At 38.5% G+C, this 19,770-nt stretch overlaps 2 protein-coding genes across 4 annotated transcripts in view; both read right to left on the bottom strand.

The window, feature by feature from the left end:
* LOC125771515 (G-protein coupled receptor dmsr-1) overlaps positions 1–19,770 on the bottom strand; it is a 75,260-nt gene that overhangs the window by 19,413 nt on the left and 36,077 nt on the right. The window contains exons 1-2 of one of the 3 annotated variants that reach the window (XM_049442203.1): positions 16,416–18,145; positions 559–1,024 (exon numbers count right to left, since the gene is read on the bottom strand). In XM_049442203.1, the coding sequence (XP_049298160.1) occupies positions 559–951 (393 nt within the window). In that variant the 5' untranslated portion in view covers positions 952–1,024; positions 16,416–18,145. Of the gene's footprint in view, positions 1–558; positions 2,949–16,415; positions 18,146–19,770 lie in introns of those variants that run through there. The other 2 variants (XM_049442202.1, XM_049442204.1) reach the window with 2 other exon arrangements.
* Positions 9,384–12,984, bottom strand: LOC125771514 (zinc finger protein 638). Its single transcript, XM_049442200.1, has 2 exons — positions 11,089–12,984; positions 9,384–10,435 (listed from the first exon to the last, which is right to left on the bottom strand). The coding sequence occupies exon 1, from the start codon at positions 12,710–12,712 to the stop codon at positions 11,165–11,167; it is 1,548 nt and encodes a 515-aa protein (XP_049298157.1). The 5' UTR covers positions 12,713–12,984; the 3' UTR covers positions 9,384–10,435; positions 11,089–11,164.

Genomic DNA, 19,770 nt, shown 5'->3' with positions numbered 1-19,770 from the left:
TTCAACCATTTTTCATATGAACAAATACCCCAGAAATACAAACAAAACCTAGAAAACCTGTCTCGGGTTGTGTGTTGTTTTCTCAGTGTCCCTAAAGGGAAAACCACGTTGGTCTTCGGTCTTATTATGCAAATTTTCTTTCTGCTAATATTTACTCTACACATATGCATTGGTACATGCCAATGTAACATTTGTCTTCAGTCCACACTCGCCGACAGTTGCATCTTAATCCAATTGAACGCTAAATTTAATGTAGAACATAAGGGCTACTGAATGGGAGCAGATTTTCCACGAAAACATTAACTGAAGTGAACCGACTGTCAGCGAAACACGATAAACACATGGAACGTCCATCTTCTCATTTAACATGGCCGTAATAGTATCCAGCACTGGCTTAACGCGACTTTGTTAGTTAGTGGCGTACGACTGCTATACACTAACATCGCCGTTAGCTAGTTCGACAAACAGTTTATTAAATCCCCTTTTGCTCCATTTCATCCTTCCGATGGAATTAAAGGTTAGAAAGAGAGAGAACTAGAATAGTATAGAGTAACTTACCACAAGTGAAATGTAGCCGTGCAGCAATTTGTACTCGAGCAAAATTTCCCGTACGGCACCTTTACAGTAATCGCTACAGTTGGTCGCATCGACCTCATCCGGTTCGGACTGATCCGGCAGGGTGCGGTTGAGGAAGCTGAGCGATTGAAACACCCGGCGCAGGAAATCGTTCACGTGCTCCTCGGTGATGTTGTGCTCGGTAATGTTCTGATACTCGAACGCGTGCAGGTAGTAGCTGGCACCGGTTTCGTCCATGTTGAACCGTGTCGCTAAGATGTACAGCAACCGTTGTTTAAACTCAGCGGCGTTCAGCACGATGGCCCTGGCGGAATCGTTGCTGTAGATGTAGTGCAACCATTCTAAGACACGCTCCTCCACACATTGCTGTGCCATCCTGCCAGGATCAATCAACGCCGCCAGGCGGCGTTAGATCGTACCAACCATGCCCGAGTCCCGAATCCATTTTCTGTAACGAAAATTGCCCATTTTCCCGTGTGCATACGGGGCGTGTGGGTTCGTGGGTTGTAACAGTCGACACGGAATTATTGTATCGAATGGTACAACCGCATATACACGATAGTTGAAATGGGATAATAATGAAACATACTGTTAGTGAAACCATCATCCTTGTGGTGTTTTGGGGGATGGGGATCAGGAGGGAAAGGGTTCGAGAGAGAGAGAGAGAGAGTGAGGAATAACCTTCATTCTTGTATTTTGTGGTTCAAAATTTTCCCATTGTGAATTCGGTTAGTTCGGTTCGGGAACTGTAATAGCTAGGTGGTGCGATATTCAGTTTTGAAATGGGTCTTCAATGTCTGTACCTTGTCTGCACAGACCCACTTAGTAGTAGCAGGTTTTCTTTTTTTCCCTCGTCGGTTTTCTTTTTTTCTCTCTCTCGCACAGCATCTCACAACCAACCCGTGCTTGTCCCGAAAGTAATCGCATTGACATGGCTTTTCGTATTTACAGCTAATCCGCACGTGGAATGCAAATTGTACAAACACGCTGCCACCATGTTTGCGGATCGATATTGAGTGCTGGAGAGCAGTAATGAAATTGGCATGAAATGTAATAAGGACGATCGGTCAAGGCACTTCCGTTTTCGCTTTGCTGCTGGGATTAGAGCTACCTTGGTGTAAGAAACGGATTGCAAAACGACTATTTGGGGCGGGCGAATGATGAAGCCGAAATGTTCATGCATTTAAAGCTATCGATAATACCAACCACTAGCGGAGAAATGGAAGTGACAAAAAAATTCTAACGAAATCGATTTCAAACGAATTCGTAACGAATGAAAGCGTGTCCAAAGTACGGGATAATTGAATGCTATACGAAATGCTCGGGAAGCAGCACAATTTATTTCCGAATGGTAAGATAAACTAAACTGTCCCTTTATTATTCCATTTTACGAAATACGAAGAGACTTTATCGCGTTTACGCCAAGTTTCATGCCGGTTGCTTACCACCAAAGCTTAGCTTCGTTTTGATCCAATTCATTTTTGTGATTGGTTTTAAACGACACAATGAAAAAGAAATTCCCATAATTAGTGATTATTTCCAGGAAGCTAGGGAATGAACTAAAAAATCAGCTCTGGATATTTTCGGGAATTCGGGAAACCTTTTCGCCGATTTAAAAGCATGGAGTTTGGCCAAAAGCTCAATAAAAACCTCTTAACTGAGGTCGCAATGCTTAAAATGATGTTCGGAGAATGCTCAGAATGCTGGACAAATGGTGGCTATCGATAAAGCACGGCTCTAAAACACATTCAATTCCGCTTAAATCTCGACTACAGCGTGTCCACTGTAGATCGGGGTAGAGTTCTTATTCCACAATTGGTTAATTCAAAGCAAAGGAATGAGTTTTTGATTCTGTTCAATATTGGTGAGGTTTACCGTCATCAAGCTGAAGGATCTCTGAAAGAATAATGAGACGCAAACACGAGAAGATGATGATACCCACCACTAACACCTAGTTTGGATCGAGATGATCGAATTTTCCATCGATATTTGAGTAGTTCTATCTAAATGAGGACTAAATATTTGGTACAGAGAAAAGATCTCCAACTTCCCAAAGGTTTCTTCCTAAGTCTCCATAACGAAATGTTAATTTCCAGAGAAAACCCGTTTATCGCCCAAGAGTTAATCTATACTCAACGAATATTCCTTCAGAAATGCCCAGAGATAACAAATTCCTAATCTTCATAATTTTTTTCCAGTGTCCACAAATCATTGTAAGAATTCCAAATACGAAGTCGAAGCTTTGCAATTCCCCCGAGGGTCTGAGATAAGAAGATGGAATTCGAATATCCTTTTTGTTGTTCAACACCGCCCAGAAAGTTATGATATTCGAGCCCGTTTTTTACACCAACAAAACATAATTCTTGATTTCTTGGATGATTTCTTGGATGACTTAGACATTACCATGCGGTTTTTAGAATAATCAAATAAAATGCGACACCGGAAAGCTTCAACTGACTGAATCGTTGTTGATGTTGACAATCTTGAGATGGTACAAGAGATTTGCTGCCATGAGACGATCGTAACATCCGATAACAAATTAAGCAATTAAGACACAAATAGTACGCTGATAAAGACGACAATTCTAAATATTCCAGAGATTCGAACACAACGACCATTTGTAGATGGTTGTGACCACCCTGTGGAACACGTGTTACAAATATCTAATGACCTGCATTGTTCCTGGATCGAAATATCCTAACCGGGTTCATCAACATCATTGCAAACAGGCAATCCCGACAGTAAAATCTATATGGACCATCCACAACTGAGATAAAATGACGTCGTTTCTTTGGAGCGCTTCAGAAGAAAAACCAAGAAAATCAATTGACTAATTCAAAGAAAGGACTCCTGCAGCATCCTTAAACCATTAAGCAATTGTAGCACTAGATAAATAGGTAAACAATTTCACGAAACCACCAAAAAACATTTCTCTGAATGCGGTCCTGCGCTTCTAATCAAAGAAACAAATAAATGAATGAATCTAATGAATGAACAATTCCTTGTTCGTTTGCGCAAACATTTCATCCATTTAGTAAAGAGATATTTATCGCTTTATTTATAGTTCTTTTCCCATGTCAATCGTGTTAGTAACCCAATGACGGAAATATTTTCAAAAAAAAAAAAAGCACGACGTTTCCAGGATTAAAATAGCAACAACAAACTTATATCGAAAAAATGACTAGACTACCAGGAAATGCGGCTGACCAATGTTTCATTCACCTTAATAATAAACCACCAGAAGTGACGTGATGACGGTTGGAGGTTTTTCCATTTAAAAAAATGGTTCATTTTTAACCACTCGCTGAGCTTTCATAAATTTAACAAAAAAAAAAAAAGATTTGACCGAGGCAAATTAATTTCAATTCGTCGAAATTCAAACCATTTCTTAAACATTATTTTTTCTTTACAAAACACACCAGTAAAGGAAAATGGATCGTTTAACATTAGAGCAAAAACACGAACATCAAACAGGATTCCAATTTGTGTTCAATGCGAACGCAGGCAATCGTCGTTGAATAGTTCACATGGTAACCTGGCCGTGATGTTCCTTTTTGTTTCTTTTTTTTATTTTGCTAGGAATCCCAGAAGTGACATTTACCGTTGATACGTTTCCTATGTCTTCATGCCAGCTGTGTATGGGCGTTGGGTTTCAAAAGTTTTCCCACACGTATGTTTCAATCACGCATGATGACGCAAAAACTTTCGCCCGGCAAAACACATCTTTACCTTTACCGAAAACAAACCGAGACACGAGTACAAAGTAAAGCTACACAAGTGATAACTAAAATTTGCAACAGAAGAATAAAGCAAAAGAAATTTTTGAAAGTAAAATATTAGTTTCAAGTTTGCAATGAAAAGCTTTTTTTACACTTTAGTAATAAAACAAAGTACAAATAAAACGTTCTCCTACATATGGTATCGTAATCGCATCGTATTGATTGCTTGAAATAAAAAGGTCAATTCACATCTGCTGAGTAATAATTTTTTTTTGTTCATAGACCCAAATTAAGCCACACTACCAATTTTATAATCTCCATTTTAAGATACAAAACAACTGGTGCCATAAAAAGGTATAACAATAAAAAAACGCAACATTCGCCCCCAAAAAAGGTGAAATTGCATGCCGTTTTTTTTTTGTTGTTGAAGGGCTTGCATCGTCGTCTTGTGCCATTTCGCAAAGAGTCAAAGAAAGGAAAAACCATTCCATGCTCTATGGTTGTTGTCGTTTAACCCGAAGACGCTTCGAATGCAATCAACTGTGACCGTGCAGGCAAAACGAAGTCAAAAAAAAACACAACGCTCTCGCATTTTTACCTTTTCTTGCCACATGCTTCGAGCAAATCCTGGCCACGGTGTATGTTTTTTTAAAAGCTCAATTGAATGGAAACTGTTCCGGTTATTGGTGAGATTTCCTCAATTTATGTACTCCACATGACGGTGACGGGTGTCAGCAACATGTGGGACACGTGGTAAGGTTATGGTACATAGTTTATTTATCGGTTCGTAAAAAAATATATACCTTCTCCTTTCCTCGATTCTGGTTGGCAGTGTGCCCCAGATGGCGAACAAATTGTCGTGGAACAATTTGGTGCAATTTCATCAAAATTTTATTATGGTTTCATTGTTACAGCCAACAACAATATAAAAGCGTTTGCTGTTTCGAGAACCTTTTTTTTTTTTGTTACAAAATGTTGGTTTTTTTGTTCACTGTGTGCAGAAATAATGTTCAATAGGTTCGTTTTACTGTTTTTTTTTGTATCGCTAAGAAATGTGTCGGTAGAGAAGAAAGTACAACATTGCGAACATGCTACATCCGCTGAATCAAAAGTAACGCTAAACAAGTAAGCAAGCTGATAATCGGAATACAAGCTATCAAAAAGTGTATTTATTATTTTTGATATCATTTCACGTTTAACACCGACCAAGCGATTACGTCAACGAATTACTGTCAGCAAAATCACATCCGGTCGCAGAGGGACTTCATTTTGCCCGTGAAACGCATTGAAAAAACATTCAAATACAATGCGGTAAAGAAAAATCTAATAACCTTATCGGCAGTGCAAGCTCTATGCCGTGTTGTGGTTCCATGAACTCCGGGACACATTGTGTAACACAGCGGGCGAAATGAAACTAAAAGATTGAACCACACGCTGGAACGTTACGCTCGTACAAAAGACGGTATAATAAATGTGTTACATACATTAAAAAAATAGATTAAGGAATTGTATGTTTTTCTCACAACAAAACGGTTTGTGTTATAAATTGAGATTATTCCCTAACAATATCCTTTTGCAAACGTAGAATGAATTGAATTACTTATGGTAAAATTTGATAAAAATTAAAGCACGTTATTTCGGTTGAATAAAGTTAGTAAAAGAAATGGTATAACAGTTGAATATTTTTATTCAATTTTCCTTAACAATTAATTCTTCACATTGTGTTATAAGATTTCCAATAAATAAAGGTTAAGTTAGTTTAAAATATTCGATATTAATATTTTTTAAGCTTAAACAGTTAAATACTAGTTGCAAGATACGTTGACAGGAATGCAAATATTATAGTAGAAACTATCAAATATCTCTAGATGAAATAGAATATGGAACAAAACGGCAAGCAAATCCATCATTTATGGTGAGCGTGTTGACTGATTGAGATTTGACCAAAATAAGGCAATCAATATTCTTGTGCATGACGCAAAATATTCTGTCCGGAACACATACGAACGAATCGTACCAGGAATGGTGATCTTCCAGCGCTTACGCTTGTCACGAAAATGATCAAAATTGTATTTCGTGTCAAAGCATGTATTATTTTCTTGAAATGCATTCTTATGTTGCATGCTTCTTTATCTTCTTTTTATAGTATATTCTTAAATGTATTTTATTTGAAACAAATTTCTTTGCCTTTCCTCAACTCGATGGAGACGCCTGGTTGTTTAAAGAAATGTTCATGTAAACGAGATCTTTTACATATATTTTTCCATTTATTTATTGTTTTTGTCTTCTATATGTCTTTCATTACAACTATTACACAAAACAAACTCAGGGTTTTAGAATATATTATTTTCGTCGATTTGTTATATACTTTCACTCGAGTCACATATGCAATCGAGTAAGAATTAAAGTTTGTGTTAAAGTTAAATAAATAGCAGAATAATTTAAAGAAAATTAAAGATACTTTTTACAACAAAATGTTAAATTCCATAGGAAGCAGTTTGCAACACCGAAGAAGAAACGCCTACGCAATGCGAACTCGAAACCATCGTCTTATTTAACTTCCGGCTTTAACAATCACAGTGAAACTAAACATAATTACACGTTGCATAAGATATCGAAAAGGCGTTCAGTAATTGATTTCTTTTTTTCGCCACAGCATAACATTTCTCGGTGCCAAAGAACGTTTGTACATAGGACATTATTTATCGTCGTTCGCCCAATTGCACTCGCGTAAGATTATTGGCTCTCCCTGTCGTTCTTTCTGCTCGGTTCTGCTGTACTACCACTTGTCAGATTGATTGACCACCATCATCGTTAAAGCTTGGGCAGTAAAATAAAGCAGCAGTACCAATTGGACGGTAATAACTACCACCAGCGTTGATGGGAAATCATTTCGTTCGCATAAAAACTAAGAAGCTAAGTGACCGCCCATCGGTGTATCGAATTGCATTGCGTAAATTTGTGAATGCCAAACACGTCCCATCGTTTGTATGAAAAGCTGCTGAGAGAGGGTTGTTTATCTGGAGTAAGCCATAAACTGTACATCCGATGGAAAATGATTCAACGCATCAAAAACGAAATAACTAGTTTAACAGCCGATTGAAGAAATAATGGCCGATCTTTATGCTCCAGAGCTAGCTAATGTGGCACAGTATTGAACTACAGTACATTTGTCAATTCAAATGGAAGTGAAGCTACTGCAGCTTTTCTAGCTACAGTGTAGCGTTTTTAATGATTATTTCCAGTGGTAGGCGGATTAAAGTGATTATGTTTTCGTTTTGCTTGGTAAAGTCATGCTGACTGATAAATTATTCTATTCCGACACATTCAGATTATGTTTCTTTTGTCCGCTATGGATGTATCACGTGATTTCATATAACCTTCAGAATGGGTATTGATGGATTGGCTTAGATCGTTAGATAAACGTTGCTATATTTTCCGCTTCCGAGCACTCATACCCACCATTAATTAATCACGGTTATTAGGGAAAAGACAATCATACATCGAGCAGCTATTAACGTTAGTGCAATTATTTTGTCGATGATTAAACACATGAATAAAAAGGACGTAGAGGGTCGATACGAAATTCAAAAAAGCCGGAATATAACAAATAAAATTAACACTAAAGTTCTACATTTAGTAACAATATTGTACATTAATGTTTTATCATTATAATTATATTAATTATTGTGGGCGGTCCGGTGGTGCATGTGATAAACGGCGCCAGTCCACACGGCCGGACCGGGTTCAAATCCCATCCGGACCGTTCCCCCGTAGCAAGGACTGACTATCCGGCTACGTGGTAAAAATAAGTCTAGTAAGCCAGAAATGGCCGGCGTGACCTGTAAGGTCGTTAAGCCAAGAAGAAGAAGAATTATTAATTATTAATCACTAAGTGTATGGGTAATCGTATGGCCTAAACAATGGACTTCAGCCTAACCTAAGAATTAATTTTAGCGTAAAGGAGCAGCAATTCATTTTTAAACCGATGCATTGAAGAGCTGAAGTGAAAGTTTTCATAGAAGTTTTTGAAGTTTCTTATCATTAATAACAAACAGATTCGTTGTGGCTGAATAATCTCTAAGATAACTTCTCAAGGGAAGTCAAGGGAACTAAATATTGATGTGACTAACCATAGTTTTGAAAAGATATTGCTATTATCATTCTAAAATTAATCATAATAGTACCTCCAGGTATAATTTCGGATCACCATCAAGCAATTGTGTAGAGTTTCTTCATTGGCAAATAATAACTTTAGTCATTTCATTAAACTCTTTACCACGCACTCATCAGTAAATGATAACGTTTCGTGAAAAGGTTCCAAAAATAGCCATTTTTGCCGAACATCGGACAGATAGCTATATTGTTGACCACAATTTTAAGAAAAGTCAATTTACGGTCCACGTTGAACTTGGAGCCAGTTTTCACATTACACGTACATTACACAATTTAAAGTTGTGCATTGCGAAAAGGGTTCGGTTTGATTTGGGGATTGATAGACAAGACATTAACCGAATATAAATTATCTTGCGAATCGAAACAAAAGAGGTAGCTTTTGTTTTTGGAACACACAACCGATCCGTGCGGAACTTTTTCTTTGTTATCGCTTTCCATTAGGTACTGGGGCCTGTAACATGCCTGTCAATGTTTGGCGGGACAGGTTGAACGGTGTAATGCTCTGATCCGTTCAATAGAAAGCAAACCAAAGAATCAGCCACAAATGAACCAGAATTCCGCAGATAGGACCCCTGATGATTTCAACCCCAAAGGTGATGTGCAGCTTAACCGGTGCGGCCTTGAACAGAGTAACTTCCCTGCCCGGAATAAAACAATATCCGTTAGTGTGTGTGTTGATTGATGATCAGCCAACGGTTACGCAACCGAGAAGCTTTATTAATCCTTGTACGGGAGCATCACGAAACGGGTACGCCTGAACAGAGCGATCACTGAACGAACTGGTAATTAAGCTCCACGAATGCTTAACTCCCCAGCCAGGCTTTTGCAAGTAAATAGTTCTTTTCTTTCCACATTTAACCAAATGCACCATAAAAGGAAGAGAATGTACATAAAAAAGAACTACCACCGGTCTAGATTTGTAAGCTTTTTTCTTTATTGTACATATCAAATGAAACATGGCTTCTCTCACATCCGACTTGCGGTTACAGTTAAACCTTAAGTGTTCGACGTCAATAGTCTAATTTCCTTTGCTTGTCGAAAATAAAGTAAAAGTTCTAATTTTGATTGTAATGTTTGCTTCTGTTTTAAAACATAGAACAGGACGCTTGACTCAAACACTTATTTTCCGTGATGTTTTACACAGCGCAAACTGGAAATGAAATAGCTTCGTGGGCACACACGTAACACATATCTAAACCCAAAATTAGTAAGCCGAAAAAGCTAGTACGCATTACTCGTTCCATTACTTCATCATTGTAAAATTATGCTTCACTAAAAAACCATCGTCTCAACTCACAACGATGGGACGCTTTATGCTATAAAACAGTATTGTAATATTTTCTGTATTTTTGTTTCCTCAATTTTAATTACACTTATCAGCCTAAAGTACAAACTTTTATTTTTTTCCTTTCTTTTGCGTGATCATTCTCAATGTAATTTGTTGCTTACCTTACTATAGAAATTTATTCGCCTTAAAGTTACACCCCTAAAACCGTCTAGTTTTATACACTTCTTGTATAAACATGGATTTAGAAAATACATCATAATATGACAAAAATTATATAATCAATCTCGAGTTTTTTTTCTGCTTGTTGAAGGGCACAAACGAATTGTGACCGAAATCGAATTTACCTAGTTCAAACTATAATCAACAAAATTCATCTCTTTTTTAATTGTGGATGTGGTTTGTTCAATCGCTAATTATATAGGAAGCAAAATAAATTGTATAATATTGTTACGAATTGGATTACTACAACAACAACAAAAAAACTCTCGAAAATTAAATGATAAAATATTGCAGTTCGTAGTACGAGCAAGATGTGCTTAGTTTTTTTTTGTTTTGTGGCTATTGCCATCCCTATACATTGAAGGTAATGTGTCTGGGGCATTGTCAGCGGAACTTAACTAAAATAAATTTCCCTCATCTGTTCACACAATTAAATTATATAAACTATGTAAAGATCCTGGAAGGAGATTGGAGAAAGAAAAAAAAGCTATTAGAATAATGTGATGAACTAAAAGAAATCAAAACTTACATGAAAATATATTTATTAATTTAATGCAGATAGTTAGATACACAATTATAGTAGTTTCGGATGTATAACGGTCCTTGGTAGGTTCAACTTTAACTAACTACGGTTGAGTGCAAATATTTTAGAAAAAATATTTTATCTGAGGAATAGTTACTTAGAAGTAAAAAGGTACAACTTCGACTTCGAAAGGCTGGTCGAGCAGAAGTAAATAGTTGGCGAAAGTATGCAATAAAGTAACTTAAAAAAGGACAATTTCTGCACTTTGCTTCATCACCAACGACACCAGCGTAGATGATAAATTGTTGAACGTTTAATATTTTTTAATTTAAAGTCACACACCCTTCATAGTTTAAAATCCGCGTAATTAAGAGTTAGTGACTATCTGCAAATCAATTCGTTTTACTTGTGAAATTTGAACTTAATTTAATTATTGTTATAAAATTTTCTGCTTATAAAATTTGGACCGCTATACATCGGAAAGTATATTTCGCTGATATTAACATCCAATTCTATGCAGCAAATGTGTATTTGCACGATTAAAACTAAAAAGAAAATAAAGCGTGAAAGTAAATTAAGAGCCTTACCTCACTCGTTGTCCTACAGGAAATGTTTTATCTTCCATTTGATGATTCATGCACGGTGCAACGATGTTGGGACATTTTAGTCGGAGAAACTATCGCTCCAATAGGTGGACGTCAGTGGTGCTACGCACTTGAACAGATCCCTCCCACTGCTGACGGCGGACGTGTCCGACTTTTTCTTCCTTTCCACTGTCGACGAACCTTGCGGTGTATTCAGTTTCGACTTTTCCGCATCGGACGATTTTGGCGTGTAGCGGGAACGCTGCTCCATACGCTGTTCGCGCTCTTTTCGCTTTTCCTCGCGTATACGATCCGCCTTTTTATGTCGCTCGATGTGATTCGCCAGGGCTCGTTCCGTACGGAAGAACAGTGCACAGCGATCGCAATCGAACCTATCGCCGGGATGGGTTTTCAGGTGCTGTTTCAGCGCCAGCTGGCTGGGTAGTACCTCGTCACACTTGGGACACGGATTGTCACCGCGCTTTCGTCGCTTGCGCTTCACCTCTTCATCATCGCCCGAGGTGGAACTGTCTTCCGGCGCTTCTATGTACACTATGTTCGATAGGCTTGAAGTTTTCGGATACTTCGGTGGCCTACCCGGGCCACGCTTCGGTGTGTACGTTGCTACCGTTGGCGTACTGGTGGCCATGTTCTTCGGTTTACGGCCCGGTTTGCCTCTGCGACCACTGCCCGGAATGCGTCCCCTTCTCTTGGGCGTACGTTTCCGCTTGTTCGGCGGCGAAAAGCTATCATCCGAGGTGGCCGGTTCCGATTCCACCTCCGACTGTGACACCTTGTACTCGTCATCGTCTACCGGCTCGTCGTCCTCCTTATCCGAATCCGATATCGGACAGTTCACCACTATGAAATCGCCCTTTTGGCGGCTTTTGTTCGCGCTGCGCTTCAAGTTCTTTCGCAGCTCTTTGTCCGACGCTTCGCACCGAATCTTAAACTCGTTCACAATGCGCACCTGCCCGAGGCACCGTTCACAGATTTTGTGCGGTAAATGATCACGCGCCGTTATGCGAATGTTGGTGCACACCTTCATGATGATATCGCTGACGCGTACCGGGCCTTCGAGCTGGAAAATATCCGACAGCTCTTCCGTGCCCATACACACCCTGCACATGTCCAGCTCGATGGTGGGTTTCTCCTCGCGCGACACGTTAGCTGCCGGTTCCTTTTTCACGTCCTCCGGTTTTAGGATTTCGATAGTAATCTTTTTATCGTCCTCCGCTTCCGAAACCTCCTGCTCGATCTGTTTGTCTTTCGACGCGTTTGCATCGTCGCCTTCTTCCGGTGGTTCTGCATCCGCGTCTTCCAACACTTCCGCTTCCTCGCCGTCATCCTTTTCCAACGATTCTGTAATCATTTCTTCCGCCTCCACGGCGTCACCTTGAGTGTGTTCTAATGTTTCGACTTCTTCTTCCTCCTCCCCCTCCTCCTCCTGCACCACTTCCTCAATGAAGCTCTCCTTGCCGTCGGTATCTTGCACTTTATCCTCCTTTATCACTTCGCCACTCTTCCCGGCACGTCCAACATCCTCTTTGCTGGAGTCGGCATGCTCGACGCTACCGTTCGAATTGTTATACATGTTGAGTTTTGCGGTTTTGTAGCGAATGTGCATCTACAAACCGACGCGTTCGTAAACAAACGCAGTTACAGGGGGGAGAAGAAATACACCAGCAAATTAACGACGGCAAACGTCTATCCGACGGCACGATAACACTTTTTCCAGATTAACTTTCGCGTGTACACCTGCAACGATGCAACGGTGCAATGTTTGTAGCACTTTTCGTACAATTGTTTAATAAAAATAAAAGCCGCGCTTCTTCTACGACAAAGTTCACTTTTGTTGCACCACCGCCATATTGAAAAATGCGTCAAGTTTTCAGTTTGACATTAGCACGCGCATGCGCATTCGCCGTTATCCGGGAACCCACGGATAATCGAACGCTGTCAGTTTGAATGCTTTCGAGCAGTTGTTTTCTGTTTTCCGTTTTTCTCTTTCGCAAAGATGCGCTAAAGTAAAGCAAATTACCGCGATATCTGTAAATTATGGAAAAAAAAACCTTATCATTTTCCATGTGAAATGTAAAATGTGAGTGTGTCAAATTCATTCATTTTCCAAGCGAGGTACTATGCAACTAATAAAGAGAAGTGCCCACGATAGCTTATCTTTTTATGGACTTGATGAAATCTTTTTTTATTTTATTGTTATGTGGCTTATTAAACATTTTTACTAGGCACACAAACAGTGAATTTCATCACGGCACTTTAGTGTGGAAAGTTCGTATTCCAGTATGGCATAATGGTGAATTTGTCTTCCGCTGAAGAACAGTATTGTCGTTCATTTCCCCGATATCAATATTGAATTTACAAATTCCTACACCGAAGCTATTTGAGTAGGCCTCGCGTATAAAACGACAAAACACAAAAGCATGCCAGCGTAAGCGAACGACGAACGAATCGGTTACACAAAGCTATAAACATTTTGTAGCTTTTTTGGTCATGAATAGGACGCCGGCTTATCGAACACGTGAAATGTGCTTGAAGCAATCCGATGCATTCTTGGGAGACACCGGCTACCAAACGCGATTCAGCTAGGTTTACCTAGCATCAACGAAATACCGATCGTTTCTAACATGCCGTAAGCGTAGTGCAAAGCGTTACGCAAAAGCGTGTGACGTTAGCTAACGTAACAGCGCACTGAAACGGTTTTACATCTCCTAAGTACAACGCGTAGATGCCATCTATTCAATAGCGCGAAATGTTTTCTCCTTTATGATGGCAGCGCACATCAAAAGGTTACATATTTTCGCCAATATTGATCGCTCCCATTTCACCCATCTCACCATTCAGAGGTATATATTGTTGCTTATTTCTTCAGCGTTATTATTTTTTTGAATAACTTCAAAGGGGACATTGGTGAAGAATTGTGCTCATGACGGTATACTCTCTTTACCCTCCATTTGATTTGATCTTCTGGGTTGTTTCTTCTTTACGCGGGGCACTATATCCTCATGAGAGTTCTTGGCCTGCCATGGGCTTTACTGGACTTTATTTATCCATGTAGCAGGATAATCAATCCTTCGTACAGGGATTGGATGGAGTTTCATACCCGGGTCTTTCGTGTCTTGTTCGCTAGATTTATAATTATCCACAACAATAGTAGAATTTGTTCCATTTTGTCACAAATTCAAACTTGTCGACATTAAAATTGAAATTAAACAAATAATGAAGAATTGATTCTTCGCAAAGAACCAAAATTTCTGCTAATATACTTAGAGATGAGTACAGACACACTTAGCTGTCAAATTCCACCTTATTTGGGCCAGCGGTTTTAGAGTAAAATTATGTCCACCATTTACATGCGAATCGTTTAACAAAATGGTAACGCATTACATCGGGTCTGCCTCGTCGAGATAAATCTTTTACACCGATCTACTAATAGCAGGAGATAGGCATGATTAAATTTGCATGCCCTATTGGTTCCAGTAGGGTCCATTTTCGCGAAAAGCAATAGCTGTCTTTGTTCAACGGCTTCCTTCCAACCATATCATCGGTAGCAGCAGCGGGAAGTTATCTTCTCCGTATCTCGAGCCACCATGCTGTGATTGAAGTTCTTGAGAATTCGGAAGAAATGAGAGTGTGTGTGTGTGTGAGTGAAGGCAGATTATTAGACATTTCCAAAACCCCACGTGCTTACAGATTTTGCACACAAAAAACGAAAGAAAAGTGTTCCATTAAAATTTACTGAGAACGATTTTATCCTTGCATTAATTAGCACCTTGTCACAAGTTTTAACATCTTTCAGCACAAAAAAAGCCAACGGAATATCAGTCGCATCTTCTGCTCTTTATTAACTATTAACTAACTCAACGGAATCTCTTAACGACTCTACATCCCTAATCCGATTTCTTGCGTAATGTTTTGGGGAAATTTTGTGCACGACTTTACACATACGCTTGATTTCAGCCGAGTATCACCACCACATGACCCAAGTGATTTAATAGCGACGAAATTACTCATCTTCAGTGACGCCAATTGACGTGCTGATGTGTGATGCGCGTAACGGACAGTGCGAAACGTCGTGACTGGAAAGTTATAAATTATTCACCAAAACAACCACAACCGCACAAACAAACAGCCGTATCGTTGGTTTGCTTGTTTCCGCAGAACCGCAGAACACTCCGACATCGGTTAACCACCCTTGGGAGTATCTTCTAAAACCGTGCAAGACGAATATGGTCGCCCGTAAGTAAACCATAAAGTCCAATTACATCGCTTTCCAACTTCGGTAACTTTGGTTGATGGGTTCCGAATTGGCCCCAAAAGCACGACACATTACACGCTGACAGGGTTGAGATGGATGTGAAATCAACGCCTTCGTCACAACGGTTTTTTTTTTCTTCATATAAATCATACGAAATAGGTTTGAAATTGGTTTTACAAGTTTTTATTCTTCGTCGGCTGGATCTGATTTGGATCTTTTTTTCGTAACTAAATTTTGCTCTTTCTTCTTGCCCGAACCGAATTTGATTTGGATCAAGATTTTAACACCTTTATTGTTCAATTTTCAAAACATTAAAGCTTACGTACATCATGCAAAGAATTTTTATTTATCATGATAATTAATTTAATTAGATTACATGCAGATTAATTAAAAAAAGTCTCTAGGTTTATACCATTTTAACCTTTATTATAAACGGTTGGAAATAAAAATCAACTCATTCATTCCCTTTTCAAAATTCCCCAAAAACTGCAGACTGCAAACTGCAAGTGATAGCTGAAATTGCTCGTGAAATATGCACAAGTCCCTACCACAAAGAGTAGAGGTATGTAAGGGGTGATCAGTTAAATTAAGCGGTTTTAATATGCTCAACGAACGGGATAAAATTCTTAACCCGGGAGGAGAACAAAAAAAGGTCCGATGGAACCGATCCATTGCAATGATAATGCATTTACGTTAATAGTCTGTTCGGTTTTTTTTTTGGGAATATTTTTTAATCCACATTTTTAATAAGCAAAAATTGATTTTCGATGAAAACATTCTTGCGCCAAAAACGAACAAAAATCACCCATTAATTGGTGATAGCGTGGTATTTGCTAATTGCACCCATGATAATTATGTGAAAGTTCAAAAATTATTATCATTTTAATTAACATTTCAGCGGCACCGTGTATGAAACCGGTAAATCAGTGTTAACGATTTTTTGATGCTACTTTTCATTATGATTTATTTTGAATGGCACATTTTTCCCCTGGCGTGATACACTTTTCTTTCGCACCATATTTTTCTGATGTTGCTGATGTAATTGTCTACATACCTTTCCGCGCATAATGTTACATTCAGCGTATTTGCGGTAGTTGCCCTGGAAAAGAAAAGTTCAACGAAGCAAAACAATTTCGATGGCATTAATGCAAAGAGGAACAAAACAGCCTGCAAATGCCGGCTAGGTACATTGACAAAAAAAAGAAGAATCCATTAAAAACGTCCATCGCTAAACGTTTAACATTGTTGCAGGTTGTTAGGCCGGGATGAAGGATCCAAAAATTTTGAGCTCAATCACAACTTGGGATACAGAAAGGTGGAGAACAGAATGATAAACGTTGTATCGTGAAGCTAATCGTTACACATACACATAAGAATGGAACAGACTCTTCTTAGATCCAATTTTGTTAGAAAAGGTACTCGTACAGTTACTGATATCGTTTTCATGCGTCTGAAAAAGGTGTACTGATAAGGGGGAGATTAAATGTTTTTCATACAAAATAAATACAAACATACATCATTGAGAGTGTAATTTAAAATAGAAGTATTAGAGTATTGTTGTGGCTAAAATTACAAAACAAATATGTATAAATGTACGGACTTTCGATAAGAAACAACGATTGGGAACAATTATTTGAGGAACATGTAGAAAAGTAATTAGACAGACATCAATACACAAATTCCTCCGCTACGCAATACACATACATCTTCGGTCACTTACTATTTTCGGCACGTTCTTGCACTTGCTGTTCGTGGGACTGTGCGGCCATCATTTTTGGTACGGGCGTGTTACACCGTACCGTTTTGCTAATCACTACATGAAAGAACCTAAAGCACACCAGACAACCGTCCCGCCGTCGCCCACCTGTAGAACACACATATCTCAACATCGCTTCTGTTATCTCCGGGTTCATGGCGCCCAACAAGAAGAAAAAAAGGCACGATCAAACTTTTACCACCCAATTACAAAGTTTTGTGCAGGAAGGTTACTCTTGCCTATGCCTAACCCAGAAAAAGCTAAGGTTATGGAAAGGAGTATGTGCACGAGCTTATTGCTAGCGTTTGTTTGTTTGCATAGGACGTTTCGGTCAAATAGTGTGGTGGTCCTTTTTTTTTGTTCTTTGCCCTTTTTTTTGTTAGCTTTCGTTGCATTGGAGAGTATTAAAGTGTTCGTACGATGATCTTACAAAATGGGGAAAAATCCCTCTGTCGACGGAAGTTCCTGCAGGAACGCAATATTGAATTTTCGTTCTCGGTGAAAGCATTTAAGGCGTTCTGAGCGTTGATATTACGAAAAATCAAGGTCTCAAGGGAGAACCCTATAGGCCTTTTTGTTTTATTTTGCTAGAGCGACAAGCTTTCATTAGGATGGTTTTAATAAGAAAAACGCATACTGGAAACACCGTTGGTGCCTTTTTATTTTACAATGGTCAATTTATTGCAAACTATTCAGTTTGAGCGTAGGAAAGAAAGAAAAATCCTTACGGAGGGTTTTAATTTAATTAAACATTTAATTTCACTTACAAATAGTCCGAAACGAAACGATGTTTTCTTTGTTCGATGATGTTTGACGAAGTTTGTATTTTTATTCACACTGTATTGAAGGCATTCGGAAATTTAATTAAAGTAAATAAATACAATCATTATGTTTTGATAAAAATTATTATAATACAAACAATTCGATTAGTTAAAAGTCAAGAATACGTAACTGTATAGAAGCATTCGTTTTTGTTCTCGAAAATAAAAGGAAAAGTTCAAGAGACAACAATCTCTCCGTGCCAATTAAAAATGTTCTGTTGTAGAATATCGTAAATTTAATTATTGAATATTTATCGATCAACTTTGAATGATCATTTTATTTATTTTTATTGCGATAATAATACATGAGAATTTTCAGTTTTATTTCTCTTTTAAACTTTTTCTTTCCTTCTTAAAAAACCAACACTTTGTTCGTATGTTTAGTAGTCATACGGTGTAAGTAATTGACATCTACAAAATATAAAAAACTTTCTTTTATTTTGATCACCTCTGTGAAGTGAACCAATTTGTATATGTTACATGGTACGCTAAAAACGGAAAAGCATAATTTTTCAATCACATCACACAGCGTAAACGCTGCTTGTAACAGATGATTTGGAAAAGAGGAGAAAAAAAAATCCGGAACCAATGATTTATTATAGCGATGGTTAACCAAAAGCGACAAGAAAAATATCCCATTCACCACGATTCATTAGACACAGTTTGCATTGAATGGTATGGATCGTTTATGCTTTTCCAAGGGTAATAGATGAGATCATGGTTCTGTAACGATGGAATGTTGCTGAAAGCTTTAGCATGCCCGTGAATTATGAGCTTTTAAAGAGCAACCAACCGTAAACATTTATTTCAATCAAAAAAGAAAAGATACAATCTTTCTAGTGGTTGAATTAAAATAGCTTGCCTGTGGTCTTGTATGGGGCTTTCCGGGTTTTGTTACACAATTTTATGGATTCGTTATGGATTAAGACCTAACTAACTTTTGCTGTCACTTACTGAGTTACCCACATAGTTATACCGACAGTCAATCCCTCTAAAGGTGCTTAATAACGTTATCGCGAACATCTTGCAATTGAGTTCTTGAAGTCCTGATGTTGAAGAGAGGTAGATATGATAAACTCACGTTCACACCGAAAATGTTATTGCCAGAGGAAACTTGAGATGCTGGGCCTTGCGATGAGGATGTACAGAGAATTCTGGGATCCAATGTGTCTCCAAAAATCATTTATTGCGCCAATGTGTGCTCGATATTAGAATATAGAAGAGTAGCTTGGTGTCCCCTTTCGACCCTCGTCATCACTCGTGTTAACGTAGATTTCACCCCATTTGCGTTACGACTCCTTCCATGGCAAAACCGTGTCAAGCTTGCATATCACCAAAGGTGTCTTTAGCTTGATCTTAAACCGTTTGCCATGAGATAAGAAAATATGCAATGCACCTTAAAGGTGTAATCATGAAGATATAATTTGTGAGCCCCGAACATGGCCATTTTTGGTATTATGGAGGTCAGGATCTTTTTTACTTATTGTTAACAATGATGTTTTATTGGAATAGTCATACTTTTTGAGCGGTTTGGGGAGAATTTTTTGAAACCTTCGGTATGGAGAACCAAAAAGTATTGCAATATGCTTTCGGGATTAACTTTTCATGGTCTGGGGGTGTGTAACATCCGAATCAATTTTGTGTTACCGTTATGAGCGTAGTCCTAGTAAGCAATTATGGACAAATTAATCCTTTACAGCAGATGAGTCATGAAATAAATGTTGCCCTACATCTGTATGATTTAAACTTGTTTTTCGTCTATGTTTGGAGGAGCGTCTTCGTTTCCTCAACTATACTAAAACTAAACGAAACGAACTTTTAAGTAGTGTTTA

This window comes from Anopheles funestus, chromosome 3RL (genome assembly GCF_943734845.2).
Source record: "Anopheles funestus chromosome 3RL, idAnoFuneDA-416_04, whole genome shotgun sequence".
Classification (NCBI taxonomy): Eukaryota; Metazoa; Arthropoda; class Insecta; order Diptera; family Culicidae; genus Anopheles; species Anopheles funestus.
This window is presented reverse-complemented; position numbering and strand designations above follow the sequence as displayed.

Excerpts from the sequence above, each read along its gene's own strand:
- LOC125771514 (XM_049442200.1), bottom strand. The coding sequence starts at position 12,712 with ATGCACATTCGCTACAAAACCGCAAAACTCAACATGTATAACAATTCG.